The sequence below is a fragment of the Miniopterus schreibersii genome, assembly GCF_964146895.1.
Source record: "Miniopterus schreibersii genome assembly, chromosome: 5".
In the NCBI taxonomy this organism is placed as follows: Eukaryota; Metazoa; Chordata; class Mammalia; order Chiroptera; family Miniopteridae; genus Miniopterus; species Miniopterus schreibersii.
The window spans coordinates 46,432,845-46,458,808 of record NC_138106.1 but is presented as its reverse complement, the minus strand read 5'-3'; the positions used below and the strand labels follow the sequence as shown (position 1 = coordinate 46,458,808).

Here is a 25,964-nt window from a genome sequence, read left to right as displayed (position 1 = left end):
ATGGAGGGTGGGAACACAGAGACATTCCTTAAAACACCCCCCCATGCTTGTGCCAAGTCACCGATTTCTATGTCTCTAGCTATTTATCAGACAATAATATTAGCTGTAGAGTAAGCTTTAGCTCAAGCGGTTATTTCATCATGGCAGGCTACGAACAGTATTTAGTTCTTGGGCATATTTGATATTTTGGAACATCACAGACACAAATCATTATCCTCAGAAATTATATGTGTAAATACAGGAAGACAGATTCCAAATTTTAGCCCCATCAAAGGGGAAAAAAAGAAAGCAATTAAAAACACTACTAGATTTGTCCACCAGCTACAAGAAAAAGAAAATAATTTTTGGTTTTAGCATAAGATAGTCAACAGACAGAGGAAAGAACAAAGAGAAAAGCCAGTGTCTAGGAGGCGTGGCCTCTGCAATCTCTCCCCCTCCCCCCAGGGTGTATAGACAAGTCAACTCAACACCTAGAGGATTCACACCAGGAGAGTGATCCTAAATCACTTACAATTTCTAAAAACATATTGTTTAGATCCAATGTCAAGAAGCGAATCATACCAGGTAATTCTATCTGCCCTTGGGCTTATTAGCCCTTCAGAGGCACTAAGAGATGTGCTTGAACAGATGTGAAAGAACTGTCCACACACACTTGAAATCTGGGTGTACACTATGAGTTCAGAGGTGCACTAGCAAAGGTGGCCACACCTGCCCAAGGAGCCCATGCTTGATCTGCCAGCATCAGGGATCAGAGAAACCAATCTTTCACCTGCAGCTGACACCAGCAAGCTGAAGCTTTCTTGACCTTGCAGGAAAGGGAACCCAATCCGCTAGGCTCCCTCTCCTCCTCCCACTCCAGACAAGACATACTTCCTTGACTAGATCATGAAGAATAAAGTGATCAAGAGATTTTAGTCCAAGTTCCAGCTCTATCCCTCATTTAGGGGTGCAGCCTGAGCCTTAATTTCCTTAAATATAAAATAAAAATGGTAACAACACAGCACTGATTCAGGTTATGAAGCACTCACACAGGAGAGAAGCGTTTTGTAAGCAGCAAAAGCCTGCAGAAATGAAGTATGAGCGCTGTAATTACTGTTTGCAGCCAGAACAGCACGCTGTGCCTGCTTCCTCGGACTTGTCTTTGCTTGTACTGTTCTAGCCGCCTCAAGATTGATGTCGTTTGGGTTGCCTGTTGGTATAAGCCTGTTTTTAAGAAACATCTGAGTCTGACTCAATGGAAGAGTGTTCGAGATGTCTTCCAGAATGAATTCTGAACTGCTGCAGTGTCTGTCTCTGGTTCCCATCAGGCAGACAGAGCTTTGGACACCACATCCCAGTGGGGAAGGGGTGGGAGGGAGGGAGATCTTGAGGGGAGGGGAGACACTCCTTGGCCTTTGCATGGGCAGACCACAGACCCCAAATGGCCAGAGCCTGCAATGATGTCCCCTCTGTCCAATCCCATGACCTTTTTGCAGGGTCTTCTGCATTTCCTGTCACCTGGGCCCCTGCCCCCAAGTTCCCAGCTGCACCTTCTTTTATCCAGAATCCACTTCCACCTTTTTGGGGATTTAGAGTAATTAACAGATGAGCACTTTAGGACCAGGAAATGGGGACTGGTTTGGATTTAGGGAGCCCTGTTCATGCGAGGGAATGGGACACTGGCCTTGGAGGGGGAGTTGAGTTGGAATCCAGACCTTGTCACCAAGGACCTGGAGACCTTAGGCTTCTTTAAATCTGCTGCTCAGTGCCTGGATTAGTAAAATGGGAGAATGTTAATTACTGCAGGAATTAAAGGGAGACTATATACAAACACCATACAAATGCTCCTGCACAAGGGAAACTTCAGCCTCAGTACCCCCAAAGTCAATTATTAAAGCAATTTCCTGTGGGGATAAAAAGAGAGAAAATTCTGCCAGAAACTTGAGTATGAAAGGCTGCAGCCCTGGGCATTAAATTTAACTCTACATTTTCCAGGCATGAAGGCAAAGAGGGAAACAAGATGTGATACGTAGGTCTCCCTGTATGCTAAGAGGGTATCTATTCTGAAGTGAGCAATCTCTTGGCATTAAATTCTAAGAGAGACTGATCACTAAGAAAGCACGTGCACCCACATGATAGGGAGGCTGCAGGTGTTAAAAAGAAATATTCCTCCAGTTTTCCAGAAAGGGAGGAACAGCATTAATATTACAAATGAGGGGTTATTGCTACCTCAATTATGCCTGATATTAAATGCTACCAACTCCTCCATGGGCCTTGGCCAAAAAGGAATGTCCTGTCAGCAGATTTTGGAGGGAATGACATTCCTGGGCCCATGCTCAGTGTTGGAGTTAAGTTGCAGGGCACCAACTCCCCAACAAGGGTGGCCTCCCAGGTTAGCAAACTGACGGGGAAGCTGCTGCTGCATGGGAGGCACCCTCCCTGCTGAGAGAAGGTCTGGAGCACATTTACCATCTTAGGGTACATGTCCGGAACCATGCACGCTTAGCCACACTCCCACAAAACAGCCACCCAGTCCTGCACCACCTGAGGCTTTAAACCAGTCACACGTCCCCTGTGACCAGCAGGGTGCAGAGGCCTTCTCTCCTCCCCTGTGGGTGCTAGGTCTCTGCCTGTCTCTGGTGACACCATCCTGGCTCACAAGCCCCCTCCTCCCTCTTCTCCACATAAGACCCTATGGGCTCGTCTCCCTGTGTGGCTGCACCCCTTCTCTTTGAGGACATCCCACATAATTCCCGCCTCGGGGCCAGCAGCAGGATCAGAGAAATAGGATAAAGCAAACACAAAAGAAAAGCTGACTGCCTTGCACCTGTGAGGATGCATCTACTCCTGCATGGAGCCCTCTCGTGTCCTGGTTTTCCCTGTTTCCAAAGCAGCCGGCTCCAACTGTGTTTTACTCAGAATTCTTGACACTGCTCGGTTCATAACCGGAGGCTCTCCACCATAGTCAGGTATCAACTTGCATTCTGCCTGAAATGGATTTTTTTTAAAGCTTTCTTCTCTCTGCCCTCCCTTCCATAGAAAGTAAAAACCTAACTTTTTCCTTAGGGGCATGTATGAGATGACAAACATTTCTGGAGAGTGAAGGTAGAGAACTCCAGCAAGAACGTGCAGGTGCTTTAAGATTAGTACGTTAAGGCAAAGTAGTACCTCAACAATAAACACTCTTGCCATCCCCAAATAAATGTAAACAGTGTTTGATGCCCCAGAATTACCCTTCTTTGCTAGAAACTGAAAGAAGAGTGGAAACATAAAATAAGCTCTATGACAACAGGACTACAGCTGGACAGGGAATGAGGGCTCTAGTGCACTTGAGCTCTTCTGTTCACGGCAGCAGAAGGCAGTGACACCCCAGGATTAAACCCAGACCCAAAACCAAAGGCTCGCTTCACTGGTTTAGAACAAGGCTGCTATGCCGCACCCCACCCACTCCCACCTCAGAATGCGACTCTTGACAGGTGGAACCCCGATTGGCCTCTCTGCCCCCAGGCATTAGGACTCAGCATTCCTAGCTTCCTTGAAAATAACCTGTCTTGGACAGTACCATAGACTGGGTGGCTTAGAAACAACAGAAATGTAGTTCTCACAGTGACGAAGGCTGGAAGGCAGGCCAGCACGGGAGAGTTCTGGTGAGAGCCCTCTTCCAGGCACAGACTGTGACTTCTTGCTATGTCCTCATGTGGCGGAGGGGCCCTCCAGGGTCTTGGTGTTCGGTTTTTTTTATAGCACTAACTTCATTCATTAGGGTTCTACCCTCTTGACCTAATCACGTCTCAAAGACCCTACCTCCTAATGCCATCACACGGGGGTTAGGATTTCAGCTTATGACTGTTGCAGGGACACAAACATTCAGTCTACAGCAAATCTCTCACCCACCCAGAGCAAGTCTTTCTACGTGTGCGCCCTGTCAGTATGGGTGGCAGGAGCAATACCTCCATCAGGTAACTGGCGCCTCTACAGCAGCACAGCCAGGAGCCGGCCGGAAGCCCATACCAAAGGCAACCGATCACCTGCAGTTTAGTAAATAGTACAGTGCCAGTGTCCGTTTCCTGGCTTTGATAACATACTCTGGTAATGTAATATGCCATCATTGGGAAAAGCTGAGATGGGCATACAGGGACTCTACTATTTTTGCCATTTCTTGTGAATCTAGAATTATTTCAAAATAAAAAGTTTTAAATTATTTTTTTAATATTTTAACTTATCTTTTTTTAAAAAATATATCTTTATTGATTTCAGAGAGAGGAAAGGAGAGGGAGAGAGAGAGATAGAAACATCAATGATGAGAGAGTCATTGATCGGCTGCCTCCTGCACGCCCCCGACTGGGGATCGAGCCCGCAACCCGGGCATGTGCCCTGACTGGGAATCGAACCTCGATCACCTGGATCCTAGGTCGATGCTCAACCGCTGAGCCACGCCCGGCCGGGCTGTTTTAACTTATCTTTATTGTTGAAAGTATTACAAATGTCTCCCTTTTTTCCCCATTGATCCCCTCCACCCTGCAAGCCCCCTTCAGGCCTTCACCACACTACTGTCTGTGTCCATGGGTTATGCGTATATGCATATAAATTCTTTGGTTAATCTCTCCCCACCCACTCACCCCCGCCTTTCCTCTGAGATTCGTCAGTCTGTTCCATGCTTCTATGTCTCTGGAACTATTTTGTTCATTGGTTTATTTTGTTCATTAGATTCCACATATAAGTAAGATCATGTGATAACTGTCTTTCTCTGACTGGCTTATTTTGCTTAGCATAATACTCTCCAGGTCCCACTGTGCTGTGCTATATTATTTAAAAATAAAAAGCTTTAAATTAAAACACACACACACACCCCCTATCAATCAAGGGTCATTTTAGAGAGGCTAACGGTTGAGGCAAACAATGACTTAAGTAAACCCTTTCTAATTGCTCCACATCTAGCTTTTTACCATCTCAATAAACTTTATTCTAAAGTTTATGTCCTTTCTTAAGGGTTTTATGTCCCCTGTTAAGGCCTTTTTAAGATTGTTATCCTGACATTTTCAGGATTGAAAACAAAATGGAAAACATGATCCTGTGTTTATACAAAATCCTGCTTAAAGTTTGGCAGTTCCTCAAAAAGTTAAACACAGAACAACCACATGGTCCAACAATACTACTCCCAGCTACATACTCAAGATTATTGAAAACATATGTCGACACAAAAACTTGCACATGAATGTTCATAGCAGCATTCATCATAATTGCCCCAAAGAGGAAATAGCCCAAATTATTTATCAACTAGAATGTGGTATATCTATTTATACCCAGTGGAATATTATTTGGCCATAAAAATGAATGAAATCGTGATATGTGATATAACAGGGGTGAATCTTGAAAATATTTTACCAAGTGAAAGATGCCAGACATAAAAGGCCACATACTATCTGATTTAAATGAAATTGTCCAAAATAAGTAAATCACAGAGTTAGAAAATAGCCCAGTGGGCATCTGAGACTGAATGTGGTGGGGAGGAGAAGACAAGGAGTGACTGTTAACAGGTACAGGGTTTCTGTCTGGAGTGAGAAAAATGTTCTGAAAGTCAACAGCAGTGATGGTGCGTAACTTTGCAAATATACTCCATACCACTAAATTGTACACTTTAAAAAGCGAATATTACAGTATGTGAATTATATCTCAGTTAAGAAAGAAAATAAAAACAAAACAAAACATCCTGCTTAAAGTAGAGAGAAATGTTTCTTTGTAGGCTTATCCTGGAACAACAATTTTGCCTTGGGGAAGTCTCATTTCATGGTGAGGCTTGTCCTTGGCTAGTCTGTATAAGGCTGGCATTACATTGCACTCAACAAACATCCATTATGAGGTGTGGGAAGCAGGCTAAGGGAGGAGACACAGAAGCATTTCTAAGCAGGCGTAATGGGAAAAAAAATCACTGCACAGCTGAACACCTGCCCCAGAGTTAGGGGTCTCTGCTTTGAGGTAAGTATGCACTTGGTAAACTGACAATGTCGCTAACTGCAACATACCATTTTCTCCTTCCCCTAAGTAAATAAATATCTGGATTTGCCTGTATTTCTCTTTAAATATTAACATTTTCAAAATGTTAAGAGGCATTGTTGGCTTTAAGTATTTCTATATTTGAGAAACATATTCACAAGGTTCTGACCTTTAAGAATTCATATTTTCACCAGATCTGCTCCTGGTCTTCATCTCTACAGACTAAAACATCCTCACGACGTGGGTGTCTTCACAAGGCAGCCAGCCCCTCCATCACCTTGACCCCCATCGCTACACTGTCCACAGGACCAGAGAGGAACACGCATCCGCAACACGGTTTGGTATGAACACAGGATCGTGTTTTCCATTTTATTTATAATACCAGCCACTGTATCCGAATGCTTAGCAGGAGATGTGACCACACCAAGTAAAATGAATTTCTTTTTTCTTTAATTGCGCAGACATTGAACTTTATGCATAAATAAGGACTGCGCATAAATTTAGTGCCAAGAGAACTTTGCCCAAGGAGGCTGCTCACTCTTTCTTAGCTTCTCTTTGGGGGTTGTTTTAACAGCCAGGTGAAAAGTCAAACCAAACAACAATTTCTCCACCTTACAGTCTCACTTTAATTCTGATTTTTAAAACTGGCATTAAAACTGTGATATCTCTGGCTTTGTGTGACCTCCAACTCTTTCCTAAACTAAATCTACCCCTAAACCATAAGAATTTGCCACCCTGGCAGGTGTGGCTCAGTTGGCCGGTGCACCCAACGGGCATGGGTTTGGGGCAGGTACGGGAGGCAGCCAATCGATGTCTCTCTCTCTCACATCAGTGTTACTCTTTCTCTCCCTTCCAACCTCTCTAAAATCAATAAAAATAAAAATAAAAAAGAATTAGAATTTGCTACCATGAAGGGTATTTACTCTGGGAACAATTCTAGATGAGGGGTTCCAAAAATATAAAAATCTCCGTCGGTGATGATCTGGAAAAAATAAACTCTTTTGAAGGTATGAACTTTGGTTCTTGATTTCAAAGATTATTGAGTAAAACCTATACACAATTATAAATACATTATAAGTAGATGAAAAATATGAACACATGAATAAAGACAGAGTATCTAGTAAAAATGAAAAATAATACTGTGTTGAAGTGGATCTTTCAAAAATTTCCCTTAAGTTACCGTTAGACTTATTACAATAAAAACGGAGATACATCGTTCACCTTAGTTGATAACTGTTCTCCTGCACAGTGCTCCAATATCTCCAGAGTCTACCACAACTGCTACATCCCTTCTAGGTCAAAGCCCTTGACCCTGAGCCTGTCTGCACATAAGGATATGAGTTATTTTCCACATAAGGACGTCACCAAACATCTGCCCACATAAAGGCTCAGCTGACTTTTCTACTCACCCACACAGCTTTGTAAAGGCTCCCTTCCTTCCCTCTCAACTTGATGTTTACCAAACAAAAAGGCTAAGTGTCACTCATAGTGAGATGACGCATAAAAATAGCAACTTCAGCTAATCCCAGCACTAATCCCTGGGCCGTCCAGGAGCTTGTGCCTCTCTATCCAGCAGGGCCACTTAACATCTTTCTTTGGTTTCTTACTTCCAAGATAACTCAATAGGCAAATAAAACATTTTTCAACTCTATGATGACTCAGAGCTCTATTAACAAAAACAAGCAGCATTATGCAGTACTTCCGATGTGCAGAGCTGTGCTAAATCCATTTCTGACCCACAGGGAATCCCTACTCAAACCTGTATCTGGCTGATTCCAGAATCTAAAACTCTGGTCATTATTCTTTGAAAATAATAATTTTAACTTTTTAAAGTGCATTTATACAAAAAGCCTCATTTAGGCCTCTGAAAATAGCTGTGAGGAATGAACGTGAGGGTCAGGTAACTTGCCCTGGGCCTCTGAGGTAGGGACAGAGGCAGAGCTAGAACCCAGAACGGCCAACCAGATCTGTGCTTTTTCACTGTGCCAAGCGGCCCTGGAATCTAAAAAAAAGCCATCTAGATATAGTGACTGCCGGCGGTGTCCCAGACAATGGGATAGAAGAAAAAGCTACAAATCAATGAAATCTGGGGAAAAAGCTGCCTTCTCTCAACAATGTAATCCTTCCTAACTTAGTCACACCCACATCCATCCTTCGATATCCAATGATTCTAATATGTAGAATACTGGATAACAAAAGTGGTGAACTGGAGACAACCTTGAGTCCTGCAGTCCCAAAGACCTGGGATGGAATCAGAGTCACCACTTCCAACCGGGAGAACCTGAGCAGGTTACTCCTCCTGCACAAAATGATATGCTCTACCTTAGGGTAGGTCAAGCATTTAGCACAAACTGCACATCTGTTAGTTTCCTTATAGCACAATCAACTCTAGGGCCTACAGAGGCTCCAGGGTCATAAAGCAAAATATTTCTACTCTGAAAGTTTGTCCCTTTAGAATGTCACTGATTCAAATGGAATTTGCTGACAGAAAAAAGTACTTTTCCCCGAAATAGTACTTTCCCTGAAACTTGAACGGTAACATTATTCACAGTAGCTAAAAGGTGGAAACAACCCACATGTCCACTGATGGATGAATAGATAAACAAAATACAGAATATACATACAATGGAGTATAATTAAGTATATTATAGTTACATTATATATTATAAATAAATATAAATATATAAGAAGGAAGAAAATTCTGACACATCCTACAGCATGCATGAGCCCTGATGACATTATGTTAAGTGACATAAGTCAGACACACACACAAAAAATACTGTATGAGCCCACTTATCTGAGGAACCCAGAGCAGTCAAACTCGTAGAGACAGAAAGGGGAACGGTGCCTGCCAGAGGCTGGGGGAGAGGGAATGAGGAGTTCCCATTCAATGGGTACAGAGCTTCAGTTTGAAAAGATGCAGAAAGTTCTGGAAATGGATTGTGGTGATGGTTGTACAACACTGTGAGTGTACTTAATGCCAATGAACTACACAGTTAGAAATGGTTAAAATGATAAATTTTATGTTACATCTATTTTACCAATTTAAAAAAAATAGCAAAGATATTCTGTCCTCCCACAGGGGCCTTGTACGCTGCTTCTAGGGTCTGGGCCACGTCTCCCACGCCCCTCCCCTGGCTCCTGCCTTCAGCCTGCCCTGGCACATGTCTCCATTTTTAACGTGTCCCATTTCAAGGGCACTCACCAGGCCGCAGGTTCACAGCAATCTCCTGTGGCGTCATCTGAATGACGTCTGAGCCCGCGTAGCTGGAGCCCTTGCTGCTGAGAGGCAGGCTCCGCAGGACCTGGGTGACACTGGCCGGGCTCTCAAACTCTCCTCCGCAGCCATTTCTGACCAGGTTTGCCTTCAAGTCACACCGGGAGGTGACTGACCGCAGGCTGCCGAAGTTCTAAGCAAAGAAACAGAGGAGGAGAAGGGAAGTGGTCAGGGTGTCTCTCCGGAACATCTCAGGTTGTAGGACCTTCACCCTCTGGTTGACTTTGAACTCTCTGCTTTCCATTTGCATTGTCTGAAAACGGAGAAATGATCATCTGTATCCCAAATGCCACACCAGATATTAAGTGGACTGAGGGGCTGGATATGAAAGCATTTTGTGAACTATAAATACATAATAAAAATGTTTGGTTTCATGATTATTTTAATGGTCAAAATGCTCCTTTAAAAACGTGCTGAACTGTCTACGTGATCAGCAGGAGAGAGTAAATGAAATGGTCAGAAGCTGTATAACTAAAATTTTTTGAAAGACATAGTGTCCGAGTTAGTCATCACTCAGGCAATCAAGAGTTAACTTCTGAGCTGTCCACTGTCTATTCCTCTATTCTGCAGGCACTGAGCTTTGCACAACCATTGAGAGAACAACTGGCAATATACATCATATCCTCTAGCCTAGAGGTGCACTTTAGGAATTTACAAGAAAATAGTAAAAATGAAGGGGAACTCTGTAAGATATGTACTGCAGTGTTGTTGAGAATAGTATAATCTTATAAATTTGTAAACCTAAACCCCTAAACCATAAGAAACACAGTATATCACCTCAATGGATGACACAGCCATTACCAATGATTATAAAGACTAAGTAGAAATTTCAAAACATTGATACTAAGAAAAAAATCAGAAAATATAATCATATCTGTACTGGGATTCAAAAGAAAAACTTTAAAATGAATATAGTTGAGGTATTAGGATAGAGAAGCTACCCTAATTGTTCTTTATTGCTGTTTGAACAATAAAGCCACATCGATAAGAAAAATATTTTTCTTAAGATGAAATGAGGAGAAGCAGGGAATCAGCATGAACCAACCTAATGTGGGCACCAAGAGTTTGGGCCGTTAACTTTAAAATGAAATAATATACTTTGTTTTAATATATGGTGACAGTAAGTACTGATTATTTTCCAGTAATGACGTTTTTAAATGGCAAAGCAAACCCAGGATTCTCTCTGAATGCCCTTTCATTGACAGAGGTGAGAACTGAGATCACCTCCTCCCGCTGGTTGGCTGCCAGGCCTGTACTGATGATCCACACAAAGGCTGGAGGAGTCGGGACACTGACCTTCCTCCCCCCTCGGTAACACTTTGCCTGGAAGCCTCTAGTGGGTCAAGTGTGCCTTGTCTGCCGTGTTAGAAGCCAGACTGTTGGCAGAAGCACAAGCACGCAGAGGGACTCGCCCTCAGTCGTGGTCTAGGATGCCCCGAGGCTGGTCAATGTCAGAGTCTTTGCAAGATTCAAGACCAAGAAGTCAAGAAGAAAGACTGTGTAGTATTTTTTAAATAAGTAAAACCAGATGTGTTATTCTGAGCCTCTGTGAGTTTTCTGGGTTCTTTTGTGTGTGTTTTTATAACTGGATTTTTTTTTCCCCCTGTATTGAACCCTTGGAGATCTTGCCTATCAAAACCTCTGGGACTGCACCATAAGTATAACCAACTCCACAGCCTCTTGTGGAACAAGGTGGGAAACATGATTATTCTAGCGTAAAATGATTATCCTTAAAATTGTACAAGATTTCAAAGCTAGGGCTTCCAGAACTGGGTTCCAAGTGGTCAAGGTTGCCTCTGATGTAACAATTCTAATGAAGCAATAAAAAAAGCCCAGGTACAGGGGAAGGGAGAGTTCCCTTCCCGAGGGCCCTGCAGCTATCGCCCTGCTGTCCTGAGCTGTCTGAAGCAGACGTTTAACTAGCTGCCCAGGTCTGGAAGGGCTCAGGGGCTTGCCTGCTCGGAGCTCACTTGGCTAGAGAACTTCTGAACTTCTGGCTGACACACTGGGCCTTGCTGCCGGCTCCTCCAATTCTGAGGAGCTGTTTATCCTTGGCCCAGTTCTGACTGTCAAGGTGCACGTCTTGCCCAGTCCTGTGCAGATTCCTGCCACCAAGTTGGCAAGGAAAGCATCTTTGTTCTCTCCAGAGAGCGATGGGAACCCCTGCTGTCCCTCCCATGGTCCCGAGCAGCTTATACTCTGGAATAGGCTAGGTCATAGAACCAATCTGATTCACGCTGAGGAGGCAGCTGCTTGATTCCTCACCCATAGCCTCAGCCATTCGCTTTTAGGCTGGTCATCGAGATGATCCCCTGTTGCCTGGACCCTCCTGGCTGTCCCGCTTAAAGGGGTCTTTGATACACACTACCAGTTCTTGGTGGAGGACCCATACAGGGCCACCTGCTGGCCAGGAAAGATGGACCTGCTGGAATCATCAGGAGACTCAAAGTCCAGGTTAGCCTTCCCAGATCTGAAGATCTCAGAGGCGGCCACACCTGCGCCAGTTACAACCTTGCCCGTGTAGCTGGCCTTTCCAACTGTACTCTAGGGCTTCTTTATTCTCTAGGATGTTAGGAGCAGAGCCCTCTTCATTCCCCTCATTGGTAGCAGCATCCCCCCTCTTTCTTCTTAATGCCATTTTTCAAGGCTGTGGTAAAACCTCAGCTTCAATGCGCATGGCTTTCCTGAAGTCTGCTGCACCGCAGGAAGGACCGTGAACTCCTGCCTCGTCACCTGGTTCTTGGAGCGAGAACCACCACTGACCACATTAAATCTGCAACTTCAGTATGACGTCAGAAGTGCCAACCAAGGCAGCAACACAGTCCGGGCCGCCCCCTTCCCAGCAGCTCCAGCTTTACGTCAGCAAGGGACATCTGTCACGGCGCCCGTGCCAAAGTTAGGGTTAGTCTCAGTGCCATTCGTCTCTGTCATCAGTTTGTCCAAATTCTATTGCACAAAGCTCAGTGCCTCGCTACTTAGGGCAGTCCCAATGGTTTTACTGATGTGCTCAACAGCCTTTGAGGCATCCTTACCTATATGTCAAACCCTGACATTGTTCCAGAGCCTTAGGGCCTCAGAGATACCAGCTGAGGCACCTCTGGGCATGCAGGTGTGAAGAAGCTTTTGAGAGTAAGGCAGCTACCTCAACAGTGGGATTCCCACTGCAGTTGAAGGTTCCTATGGCATCGAGTCTGAAAACAAGCCTGGCTAATTTCTAGCCATAGGTTCTCATTGCCCAAGAATAGGACAGAGAGTGCTGCAGACCCCAAAGAGAGTGTTCATCCCACAAGCCCAAGAATTTCTCCTCTATTCCCCTGAGCTCCTTTCTAGTTCATTTTAAACAGGGACATATGCACATTTAAATAGAAGAAATCAAAAACACAGAGGCCAGGGGCACATACTGTGATGGTTATGACCTTTCAGATACACAAACATTATAAAGACAACGTCTCAATAACTACAATTCCAAGCTCCAAATTCAATGAGAGCAGATGCCCCGAATTATAAATCCTTGGAGAAAAGGAAGACTTGTGATTAAGAAAGCCCTCCTCACATGAATGACATCCCAACATCTGATGTGCTAAGAGCCTTCATATCCCAGGGACCTGACACCCAAACCTTCGACAGGCATGGGAATGCAGCAAATTCCAAGGGAAGGGGACCGTGGACGTATCGCCTGGTGCCAGCCCCTCGCTTCTGTGGGTGAGGAATCCGAGGACCACATGCCTGAGTTCTTGACTACGTTCACCCGAGAAGTCTAAATTCTTCTGGCCTCAGCTTCTTTTTTATCGTCACCCTCTCATCTCAGCCAAGACCACTGCTGAATTCCACAGCAGAAAACTAACTGGGCACACAGATTCTATCCCTCTGAATTTAGTATCTGCTTGCTGCCCCAAATGCAGAGATCTTCCTGCCACCTAGCAAACTTGGAGGACAAATGTCCTCTTCACGCAGAAAAGTGAGTATGGAAGGTGGGGGGACGACTTCAGCTCAACACTGAAAAATGGAAACTAGCTCCAGGATGGGCTTCTGATGGGCACAGCTCAATTGCTTGCAGACGCTCCTGGTGCTCCAAGCTGAGGAGGCTTCAGTTCATGAAGGACGCCTCTGTCCATGGTCGCCAGAACCTCCATCATCCATCCTCCAAAGGACTCATATAGGGTAACTGCATTACAGGCAAATTACAAGAGTAGCAACAGAATGGGAACAGGAACTTGAACTATCTTTTGTGGTTTTTAGTCACTATATGGAGATAACACAAAAAAGAAAAGGGAGGTGTTCCAAATTTAGATCCTTTTAATTTGTTACAACACCGTTGCATCCTGCCCCTCTCTATTCTCTGTCCCATTGCCCAGAGGACATAATGAGGTTTACTGTTTGTTGTAACACTGTGACACCTGACTCACTGTACACTTTGCTAATCACAATCTCTTTTCCTGCGGCCAAGGCCAGTGCTCAGCTGGCTCTTAGCACAGCAGTAGGGCATCTCGGCCAGTGCATTCAGGGCCGTCTGTCTGTGCCACACCAGTCATTACGTTATATCTGCAGACCACCCCACCCATTCTTTCTGAAGGCTAAAATGCTAAAAAGATGTGGGTGATCGTTCTGGGGGGAAGGACAGATTTTTGTTTGTTTGAAACCGCAGGCCCTGGGAGAAGAGGAATCCAAGGAGAAAAGGAGGCAGCCAGGCCAATCCCTGGGATGAAGAGGGAAGCAGCAAACTGGTGTAGAGGCGGAGAGCCTGGCAGAGAAGTGGCCACAGGCGGGAAGCTGGCTGTCCTCTGAGGCTGGCCTTCCCCTGCGATACGACCAGGCCAGGCTGTCTGACCTGCCAAGGCTGCAGTCCTGGCTTGGCAGAGTGCTCGTGGTTTGGGGGGAGGAGAGAAGGTAAGTGATGCAACCCAAAATCTGTGCACCAGCCACACGCTACCATGTGTGCTTCCTGCCTGGGGTTAGAGAAATCCCTGTCAGCTTCCAGTCGGCTGAGTTAATGCATTGAACAAATATTTATATAAAGCATCTACAGCAGGCCAAGATTATCCTTTCCATGACCACAAAGAGATGTTCTCTCAACGAATCTATATTTTAGTGGTGAGCTGGAGTAAATGCTCATTTTTTTTCATTTTTTCCCAGCTCAAAGGAAATATTGGTAATGTCTCCTCCACTTTTCCCTGCCACCATAATTTCCCGGAAGGTCCAGTAAGCCCGTCTTGCTTCCCCGCCTCTAATTCCGTCTCCTTTCTCACTTTCCTGCCTCCAGTCCTGACTTCTTCGCTCCTCCACGTCTACCTCCAAGGCAAAGACCCTTCGCCCCAGCCCAGGCTTCCCCCAGGCTTCTTCCACGCCCTACCCTATCTCCACCCATCCACATGTCCCAGGCCTCCCTATTCTCAGCTCCCACAGAGCAGCCTTGCCTGCTGGGTCCTTCCTTTTCCAGTGTCTCAGGAGCCTGTGCTGCCCAAGGCCACATCACCTCAAGGGGTCTCACTTTCACACCTAGATCCTCCCCTCTTCCCCCAGCCAAGCCCTGAGCTCCATCTCCTTGCCTGCCTCTGCCTCCTCTCTCGCTCCCACCAACCCTGCTTTCTGTCCCACGGGAAACATGGGTCCCTCAGGCCTGCCACCTGTCGACCACTGTCCCCTTACAAGGCATACCAGCCTCCCTGCCTCCAGCATGCTGTTAGTCCACAAAACCCACCCTCCCTTTCCTCCTGGCCTCACAGCTAGGTTGTTTCCAGTTCTCAGTGCTGCAGGCGTAGTGAAGACTGGGCTTTAGATAGGCGGATGTGCTGAGAGCTACCCTGAGGCACCCACGAAGCCTTCCCCATACATTCCTCTTTACAGCTGGCTGGGCTGCGAAACCGACCATCTTAGAGCAGAGGAGAATTCCCACTTTAAAAAAAAGGAGGGACAAGATAGATATTAAGCTGCTTGGGTTTGCTGTGTGTTATGCTTGCAGTACACACAGCAAAAGTGTTCAAGCTGAGAAGCAAGGGCTGAGGCCGGCAAAAAACAGCCCAGGGGTCACGAAGGACAAGGGACAGGGGCTGAGGTGTGCAGTGCAGACAGGTGGACAGGCAGCTCCCTGCATGTCCTACTCAGAGCAGGCGAGAGTCTGGCAACTCTGGTCTTAAAGCCCGAGGGTAAGTCTGGAGCTGCCAGGTAAGTGACCTTGGGAAACAAAGACAGGAGAGCCAGGTTCATAGGGCCAGGCGGCAGAGCTGGGTAGAGAGCTGGCAAGCTGGGCTGGGCTGCAGTGCGTGAGGACACCTGGAGGCGGCAGCACTGGGAGGTGGAGTTAGGTTACGAGGGGTGTCAAATGTAAGGAGTCCCCACCTCCACCTCAAGTAAAATAAGGAAGTCAGTGTGGGATATAGCGCAGGGGAGTCCCGTGGGATGCGTGCTGGGGTTAACCCGGGCTGGTGTGCAGGGACTAATCCCGGGCGGTATGTATGCATCGACCAGGAACCCGAAGATCAGAAGCCACATGGTGAGGGACCTGGCCCTCCATGCTGCCCACTTGGTATGACCCCGCAATACACACACATCCTATGCTCTTGGCAGATACGTTACTTCTTCGAAGATGTCCCAGGATGTATGGTTAAGACGGTACTAGGCCACTCTCACTCTGTCTTGCTAAGGGGCAGGGACGGATCAAAGCCATTCCAAACTCTCCAGACCCCATCCTCTGAAACACCCTCAGGCCCCGGGGAAAGTTAACTCCCAAAGAAGGTAGGAAGCTGCATTCTGGTGCAGGCCTCACAAGAAGTTCTGCAGCCAAGAATGAAGGCTCTATCCAAGCATAGAGGGAGCCCAAGGGGCTAGAGAAGGAACCCGGGTGTGAGCTGGGACAATGATATGCTCCTGGGAATAATGTCATTCGCTGTCAATATCAGGACGACAGACTCATGGAAGTACTGACACAAGAAAGGAAAAAACCTCCAACAGACAAATTGATCCTGGTGTCTGGATCCCACTGCCCACATTTCACTAGAAAATATACCCAGTGATGGCAGCTGATTGCTGGATAACTCTCACTCCTCATTCTGGAGGCTTTATACTCCCAATAACGCTGGAGGGTGGGAAATATCTCACTCATTTTACATATCAAGAAACTGAGAATAAATCATGACAAAACCAGTATTTAAACTTTGGTTTTCTAACTCCATGTCTTTTTAGTGGGCCTCTTTTATCAAAGACGAATTCCTGCCAGATTCCTGGCGATCTGGGGATGCTAAGATGAAAAAAACATGGTTTAGGTTCTCAAGGAGATGACAATTTAGTTGGTAATGGGCATGAGAACAAATGAACAGAATAAGAGACTATAAGTGCCACTGAAGGAGCACAGAGTATGGGAGACAAAGAAGTGGCCATGGCCTGCACATGCAGACACACAGTAAATAGCCATTTAAAGAACTCCTTCAATCAATATTTATTGAGCAACTACTGTGCGTCAGGTACCATTCTGGGTGCTGGAGATACAGCAATGAAGGATACAGATAAAACTCCTGCCCTAACATTCTGGTAGAAAGAACCTACATTCTCATATCAAATATGGATGGATGGACAGATGTCTCAGGGGAAAACCATGGAAGTCTTCATAGAATAAATGAAGTCTGAACTGATTCTTGGAAACTAGAAGACAAGGTGTTGGTCAGGGAAGGTATGGACTACGAGGCCCTCCAGGAGGAGCAGCACCACAGGGAAAATCAGGAGAGTGTTCACAGTCATGGCTCTGGGGATCTGCAGGTAGTTCCCCCTGGCTCCCGTGTTGGAGGTGGGCAAGGTGGGAACTTGGATTTGCCCTGCAGGTCATAGAGAACCAGAGAAAGGTTTTAAAGAATGTTCATTACAAAGACACTAATTAAACACAAATCAATGAAGGGTTTACATACTGCAAAGATTCCTCTCTCAAAATACATGTGCCATAACCCTATTCTCTACTAGAAAAGATTCTAGGGCAGTCACATGTAAGAGGCAGTAGAGCCTACAGGAAAGAGCTCAGACTCAGAAATCCAAGAAGCCAGACTCAAACTCCAGCTTTGGAACATCATGTGGCCTTGAAAGAGACACTTTACTTCTCAGAGCCTCAACTTTTCATCAATAAAATGGGTGTATTACCTAACCCACCGAACAGAGCTGTTGTGCTTAAAGATACTGTGCACAAAGTGTGTGGTATCTAGTAGGGGTCCCCTCGTGATCATTTTTAGCCACTGTAGGCTAAAGATCTCCCTAGACCTCTGAGGCTGTGTCACGGCAAAGAAGCCTGGCCTCCCAGAAGCCGACTCTTGGTCCCCCTGACGGGTACCACACCCTGAACTGCAGAGGCTAAGCCAGTCCAAATGACAAGTTTTCCGTTCTTTCAAAAAGAACCTTAATTATGCACTCGTGCAAGAAGGATTTATGCCCCACGGTTCTAAAAACAGTTTAGAAAACTGACCCAGAAACTTCCTTCAGGATGGGAAGTTTAGAAATCAATCACTTCCCAGTTAGCCCACCAACCTTGTATCTGTACTGCTTTAGGAGAGCAGTCTGCTTATCACCACCCCAAACTTACGCCCCTTCCTATAGGGTTTGAAGAAATTGCAATTATTTTTAAATAAAATCATTCCATAAAGGCCAGCTTATGGATATTCAATTCATCCTCAAGCCACATTAAGATGAGCAGCACCCACCAACATGTCACCCACCCAGGATGTTTTGAATCATTACACAATGAATTCACTTCACAAGCTCAGGTCTCTGACTAAAGAGCAGAAAACTATACAAGAGTCCTAACGGGTTCCCCCACAAAAAGAAAGGAAGACCTTGCTTCCCTAAAACAATTAAAACTTTTGACACTATCTGGAGACCCAATTTTACTTGTAATGTTACAAAAAACGCAGCTTTTCTCTTGTCACCACCCTGGGAAAAAAGGAAGAGCAGCTTGCAGAATCTGCACATACTTTTTTTATCCAAAGAACGTGCGCGCTGTGGCGCAGCCCAGCCCAGCCCCACCCCACCCCACCCCACCCCACCCCACCCCCACAGTGCTTCTTCCCCTCTGTCTCAGCTTCCCCCGCCCACATACCTCTTTGGAGCACCAGGCACACTTGGGGTGGATCAGCAGGCACTCTTCACAAGACGTGGCACTCCCTCGAGTGCATTCGTTGAGACCTTCAAAGCAAGATAAAGGTGCACCAATGAGTCCCTGGCCATAATCCCTGTGGAGGAGGCCTTTGAAAGGGATGGGAGGAGGGGTCACTTCCTTTCTGAACAGGGGCCTGGGTAAGGCTGCTGGGTGCAGGCCCTAGTGCTAACTGCAGGTTAAAGCTCAGGGGCTGAATATAAACACTGACATTTTGAAGCACCCACTGAGCGGGCACACCTGTGTGAGCAATTCCCATTTCTTCTGCTGGACCACTTGGATTTCCACCCCCTTTCCCACAACACAGCAGTTCTCCCTCACTGAGGGGAACAGGCCCCTTTACATTTAGTTCAGTCAAAATGTCAAAAAAAGGAGTACAAAAAAGGAAAGAAAAAAGAACAGATGAGTCTCCTTCAGGCATAAGAAAAAAAAAATCCTAGCCCAGCCGGGTGTGGCTCAGAGGTTGAGCATCGACCTAGGATCCAGGAGATCGCGGTTCGATTCCCAGTCAGGGCACATGCCCGGGCTGCGGGCTCGATCTCCAGTCGGGGGTGTGTAGGAGGCAGCCGATCAATGACTCTCTCATCATTTATGTTTCAATCTTTCTCTCTCCCTCTCCCTTCCTCTTTCTGAAATCAATAAAGATATGTTCAAAAAAAAAAAATCCTAAATCCGGCACTGTCACACCAAACCCACAGTACACCAAAAGAAGCCAGCACAGCCCTTCGAGAAGGTAGCCCAGGAATACAATGCTGGGCTAAGATAAAGAGAATCCATTAATTCAATACATCACTAGTAGGTCAAATAAGACAAGCCATATCATCACCTCAGTAGGTAACGAAAAGGCATCTGATCAAATTCAAAAGCCCATCCCCCTTAAAACAAAATCAGGAACTAAGATTAGAAGGAAGCTTCTTTACTGTAAAAGTTATTTATTTCAAACCCAGGCCACCTCCCCCCAACACCTCCCATGGTGTTGAGGTTAATCCATTGTCCCCTCTCCTCCCTCCACCCCAGCGCCCTAACTCACCCCCCTTCTCACACTCCTACCCACCCCACCCCGCCCCCCAGCAGCACAGCCCTCCCTGGTGAAGCTTATCCCTTCCTTTCCCTTCCTCTCTGAAGCATCAGGACAGACTTCTTTTGACCAAGAGCAGAACTTGACGGTTCTTCTCCAATGAAAATGACTCTTATTTGGTCCCTACAACACTGACAGACAGACAGACCCACTGGTCTCTCCTGGTTGCTGCCTAGAGGCATGACGGACAGAATAAGAAAAACCCAGGGCTACCAGCCATAGGAAAAAAGGGCTCAGGAAGTCAGGGGTGGGGGGGGGGAGTCAAAAAGACGAAAAGGGTAACGTGGAAGAGAGGACACGGGGAGGTGGAAATAGTCCCATCTCCACTAAACACCATAACAACATTTACTGTAAGGCATCCTGAAACTCTAACATTTCCCTAATGTGTTCATTTTAATTTCCTGCTTCTCCTTTGTCACTAGAAGTAAAAACCCACAGAAACTGGGAGACACAGGAAGCGAACTGTGTGGCCCCAAGGGACACTAGAAGGATAGAATGGTAGCTGGATAGAAGGGGGGAGGAACTGGCAGGACATGAGCTGCTGGGAAGAAAGGAAGGGTGGCTTTGAGGGTGAAAACAATGGTTTCACCAGCCACAGACCCCAACCCTGAGCCCTGGGCCCCTCATCCCCACCAGCCAGCACCCCGTGGGGACCCCTGCCTCACACACACACACACACACACACACACACACACACACACACGGAGCTGGCATTGCTCTGTCACCATCGCACTGCCAGGCCTGCAGCAGGGCCCCCTGGGTGCGGTGCTGGACTCAGAACACCCTTTCCAGGAAAGACAAGCTGGGACCAACCATGGTGCAAAACCGTGTTTGAACAGGAAGAGCCAGACACTGGCCAAGGAAATCTTAGAATCCTGCCTGCCTCCTGCTTGCGGTGACTTTTAAATACACACTTGCACCTTTGAAAAAGAGAATGCATGCAGGGTAAGTTTCAAAATGCCAGTTTCATTTTTTGGTCCAATCCCCTTACCTGTCAGGAACCACCACCTGGGGGTGGTAATCAAATCTAGGAGGAAAGTGACTTTCCTCCTGTTCTCCCCTCAGCTCGTCAAATACACACTCGAGCAAACCATGTGCTTTGGTGTATAAGATTGTTTCCATGAAATCACGGAACTACAGAACCTTGGAGCTAAAAATGTTTTAAGATGAGCTAGTCAAGTCACCTCAATTTATAGATGAAAACATGAGAAATAAGATTGACTTGAAACCAGGAGTCCAGTCTACAGGAAGAGGTCAGAGGTGGTGCTGGCCAGCAAGTGCCCACGTGGGGCACCTGCCTGGTGGTCCCAGCACCATCCCAGACTCAAAGCCACATGACCGGTGAGTTCCAGTGTCCTCTGGAAGAGATCTCCAATGGGCCTTTGGTCAGAAAGAAACCTGAGATCGGATATCTCACTTATGTCTCTACACCCAATCCATATAAATTCACAAATACCACTTTCTAGTTAGGAGGGCCTCATCACTGAGCTCTGGGAACTGTGGGGGTGGGGGTGGGGGTGGGGGCGGGGGTGGTGGTCCTGGGCTCAAGGGTCCTCAGTTCTGACCCACATCAGACTGGGCTCTGGTCTTCTACTTTGCCAGCCTGAGACCTTAGACATAACACTGGAAAGACTCAAATGTGACAGACATCTGGTATGATAACATATGGAACAACTGTAAAATATCTGTCATACTGTGTTACTAATTGTATTTTATTATCACACATTCACATGCAGTAGTATTTTACTGCACTCAAAATGATTCCTCTAGAATTAGGTTGCTGTGGGAACAAAATCAAATTCAAGAAAACTTGCACTAAGCATGCCATGCATGGGACTAGGAGATGCCAGGGGTACAGAGATGAATGACCCAGGCCTTGTTCCCCAAGAGCTCACAGCCTGCCGGGTACCAGGCAGCAGCCAGGCACTCCAGGCTGCGACGGCATAGGCTGTGTGCTGATACGGGTCACAGTGCCAGAGAGTCACTCCCTTTGGCATCTCTCCTCTCTCCACCTATTAATATTTCAGACAGTTTGGATTTGGCTGGATGAGTCACTCGGCACCAATAGCACTGTGAAAAGAAGGAAGCAATGAATAAAAAGCTAAACAGCTGGAGTTCACAGATGTCAGAGTGTTGTGTCTAGGTCACGGAAACCGTCGCTGGCGGCACAGACGATGGCCATGTCTTTTCTTAGTTGCTGTTTGCGTAGTGGCTACTCCCAACTCAACTTCAACTGCCTGCAGCTCTTGATGTCTACGAAGCCTGGGGTTTACTGCAAACCATAATCTAAAAATACGCTCTCCTTCCGAAACTCATTGACTTACCCCTCTCCTTCATCAATCATATCCAGGCAGCCACCATATCCGGCGATCATTCCTTCAAGATGTATGAAATGTTTCTTTCTTCTAATCCAACCCTTCCTGCCTGCCCCTCCACCCCACACAGTCCAAGCCAGGCCCTCTGCAGATCCCTGCAGCAGCCTCCTGCCTGGCCTCCCTCCATTCTGCCTCTCCCAGCACACATGTCCAAGGCCAAGCAACACCTACTGAAGCACGTACCCAGCAGTTGAAGTTTCCTGATCCAAAACATTCAGTGGGACAACAGAAGTGAGTACCAAGCTGGACCGGCCCTACTGGCTGGGGGAGAGGAAACACGACCCTAGTCAGCTGGGTGGTGAGACAGGGTGCACACCCTCCCTGGCAAGCACACGAACAGTAACAGGCCATGCTATTCGGAGCAGTTAATGTCTGTGCCATCGTCTTCATGACACAAGTGAGAAGCCAGGCTAGAGAAATATAGTCCTGAATTACATTTTAGTCACTGTTTTCAAGACAACAGAAAATAAAAACATTTCGTTATTCTTGTTTAAAAAAGGAAAAAAGATGGTAAGGGACTGGCATGCTTCTCCCCATGACCTGAACACCTACCACATTTGTCACATAATAAATACATTATTTCCGGTACAGAACCTAGCACTGGTTTAAAGATGTTACTATGAGAAATAAACATGCCCTAGGAAGGATCTTAGTTCACATCTTAGACTGCCTTTCTGAACATCAGGCATTGGCAGAACGTCCAACAATGTCAACGTTACAGATAGGAATTTTTAATATCAATTCATATAATGGAATACTTGCACTGTTAAAAAAAAATGTGCATGCTCCCTATATACTAATAAAAAGCTTCCTCTGGCCAGACTGGGGTGTGGGCTCAGTCGTTGACCTATGAACCAGGAGGTCAGGGTTGGATTCCCAATCAGGGCACATGCCTGGGTTGCAGGCTTGATCTCCAGAAAGAGGCATACAAGAGGCAGCCAATCAATGACCCTCTCTTATCACTGATGTTTGTATTTTTATCTCCCTTCCTCTCTCTGAAATCAATAATAAAAACATTTTTTTTTAAAAAAAAAGCTTACTCTGATAATATTGCTGAGTTAAAAATAAAAGGCAAGCACTGGCCAGGTGGCTCACTCGGTTGGAGCGTTGTCCCGTACCACAAAAGGTTGTGGGTTCGATCCCTAGTCAGGGCTAGTATGGGAGGCAACCGATCAATGTTTCTCTCTCACATCAATGTTTCCCTCTCTCTCTCTCTCCCCCCTCCCCTTCTTCTCTCTCTAAAAAATCAATAAAAACATATCCTTGGGGTGAGGAATAATGAATGAATGAATGAATAAATAAATGACAAGATGTAGAAGTGTTTTTAGTGCTGCCTTTCAATAAAATTGGGGGAGGGCATAGAAACACTCTGGATACATAAGAGGCCTAATGGGGGTAATCTGTGCAGGGAAGGGGTCTGAGCAATATTCTGGACAACGCAGGGTCATGTGTTGTCCTTGGTGGGAAACTAGAACAGAAAAAGGACATTAGGTAAAAACTAAGGAAATCTGAATAAGTATGGACTTTAGTTAACAATAATATGTCCATGTGGTACATTAACTCTAACAAATGTACCATGCTAATATCAGATGTTAATAACAAGCAAAACTGGAAATGGGTTTATGAGACTCTCTGTACTATCTTCTCAATTTTTCTGTAAATCTAAAACCGGTTTTATTTTATTTTTTTAAGTTGAAGGTTATTTTTAAAAATGCCATTGAAACCATGGAGGTGGGAGTGGGAGAAATCAACTGAGTGCCAACTATTGTGGTTGTATCAGGAACCTAAGGTAAGTAGGACCAGGCCAATTCACCTGGTAGCAGGTGAGACAGACCCCCTCCAGTCCCTGTATGCGCTATGAGCCAAGGGAAGGGGAGGCCAATTCTGCTCCTCCAGAGGGATGCAGAGAAGCCTTCACAGGGGAGGGGATATTTGGGCTGGAATTATGGGATGAGGAGAGGATATGCTGGGCATGAAAGCTCCACTTACTGGCCACATGACCTTGGGCAAGTCACTTTACCTTCCCAGGCCTCAGCATCTTCATGCAAACAATTCAACTAAACAGTCTCTATCATAGATTCCATCCCCCCAAAATCTCAACATTTAAATGGGTTCTCTCCCCCCCAGAATGTGTCTTCCTAATAAGCTATATGCAGAGTCCCTGACCTCAAAACTATTTGGAGAAGGCAGTGAGGAGGTAAGGAAGGGACACCCCTTCTCCCCAACACACACACACACACAACCAAGACTTGTTGCTCACCTATGCATTCAGCCAATATGATTCAAACACTGTTCGAGGCACAGAGGCTAGAGAGATGACTAAAACTGCTAAAACTCCCTGCCTCATGGAGCTCATGTCCCGGCTGGGGACACCCTCGGTAGGGAAGATACACAATATCAAAGTAAACAAGTACCTTAGATGGTGAGAGAGCTAAGGAGGAAAATCGAGGAAGGAAAGCACACGGGAAGAAGGTGGGGCCAGAGGTTGCAGTTTTAGTTGGGCATGCCCAGGGAAAACTGGCTGAGTGGGAAACTACTGAGAAAAGGTAGAGAAAGCCTGCCCTGCATCTCTGGGCCGAGAGTACTCCAGGCAGAGGGAAGGGCCTGCAGCAGGAGCAGCGGTATTGTGCGGGGAAACAGCCAGGACGAGGCTGGTGATGCTGGAGGGAAGTGTGTGAGGGGAAGTGGTAAGGAATTTGGGGGACAGAGAGAGGGAGAGAGAGTTCATAGAGAGCCTGGCAGGGCACTGGCAGAACTTTTTGGAGGGTTTTAAGCAGAGTGGCATGATCTGCGTTGTTTTAACAGGATCACTCTGAGTTAGAATGGAGAATTACTCAAGGGACAAGTGCAGAAACTGGTCCCAGTTCTACGAGACAAGCAACCATCTCTGAAAACCTCTGGTGGGGGTGGGCATGAGGGTGGGGGTGGGGGAGGGAATCCAGTAAGGAGAGGACAGGCCACACTACAGCCCCCTCCAAACATCCTCCACAGGGGATGTGTCCAGGCCTGTCTTGGAGCAAACTTTTCATGGTGTGGCAGAGGAATTAAACCCTGCTTTCAACAGAAGAGGCAGCCTCACAAACCAACGGGTGCCTGTAAATAAAGTGTTCCTTTACGTTTATAAAGACCATTAATCCCATTCCAACTGGAAAGAAAGAAAACAAACCATAGCTGTGGCTTTCCAAAGCCCTCTGCCCCAGCCAAATGAAAATACCTGTGAAAAGAGCCCCTACCCCATTAACCCAGCCGCACACCACCAAGTGAACGGACACTATTATTTAAGTACTGTGTAATTGTCCCACATTGCTGATATCCTTAAGACTTCTCAGAATATGTCCACGAACCAGCTGAAGAAGAAAAAGTAGTTACCAGGGCAGGCAGGCACAAAGGGCCTTTTGCCAACCACTTAGATATTTTAATTCTCCGTTGCCTCAGTAGCTAAATAAGCATGGAGAACAGGCAAGAGAGGAATACTAATTAAAGCTAATTAGACCCTGCCCTCTTCTGCTTCAATCCCCTTTATGTAAAGCCCCCTAATTCAAGGATGAGTGAACTAAAATGTAAATACCTAGGGTAAACAGCAGTCCGCACACCAGGCCCCCTATGTGCATCTCACTGTCCCAGTCATTTCTAAACCTGTGTCTGATTACCTAAAGAGGGCCACAAACCCACAGGCAAATCCAAACAGCCCCATCACAGACCAAGGAAATGTGGGCTGGGGGAAGGGCTGCCAACAGGAGTCCACTAATATAGACTAAAGGACTCCCTTAGGACTTAGAGCATTGGAATTTGCAGGGCATCACGAAAAGAACATTTAAAAAATAATAAACTATGATAGCAAACACAGCTCTGGTCCTACAGTAAGATCAATAGCACATTCCCCACTCCTTAGAGAGCAAGGGCCTCACCCCAGAGAAACCTTTCTTTGGTCCTGTGGAAAGACCAGTCCTAGGGTCCGTCCAGAGGCTCTTGACCATGGGGTAATACTGAGAACAGAAGATAACCCTGGGGTGGGGGGTTGTCAGCCTGTCAGAGCCTTGTTTGAAATGAGCACCCTTACATTAAAAGTCTGTTTCCAGCTGGATTAAGCACGGAGATGAAAGTGTGGTGAAAGCAACGGACCGGCAACTTAGC

At 46.3% G+C, this 25,964-nt stretch overlaps 1 protein-coding gene across 2 annotated transcripts in view; it reads right to left on the bottom strand.

The window, feature by feature from the left end:
* ITGB5 (integrin subunit beta 5) overlaps window positions 1-25,964 on the bottom strand; it is a 102,541-nt gene that overhangs the window by 73,718 nt on the left and 2,859 nt on the right. For both annotated transcript variants that reach the window (XM_081139432.1, XM_081139433.1), the window contains exons 2-3: window positions 18,321-18,406; window positions 9,179-9,383 (exon numbers count right to left, since the gene is read on the bottom strand). In XM_081139432.1, the coding sequence (XP_080995558.1) occupies window positions 9,179-9,383; window positions 18,321-18,406 (291 nt within the window). The remainder of the gene's footprint in view (window positions 1-9,178; window positions 9,384-18,320; window positions 18,407-25,964) is intronic.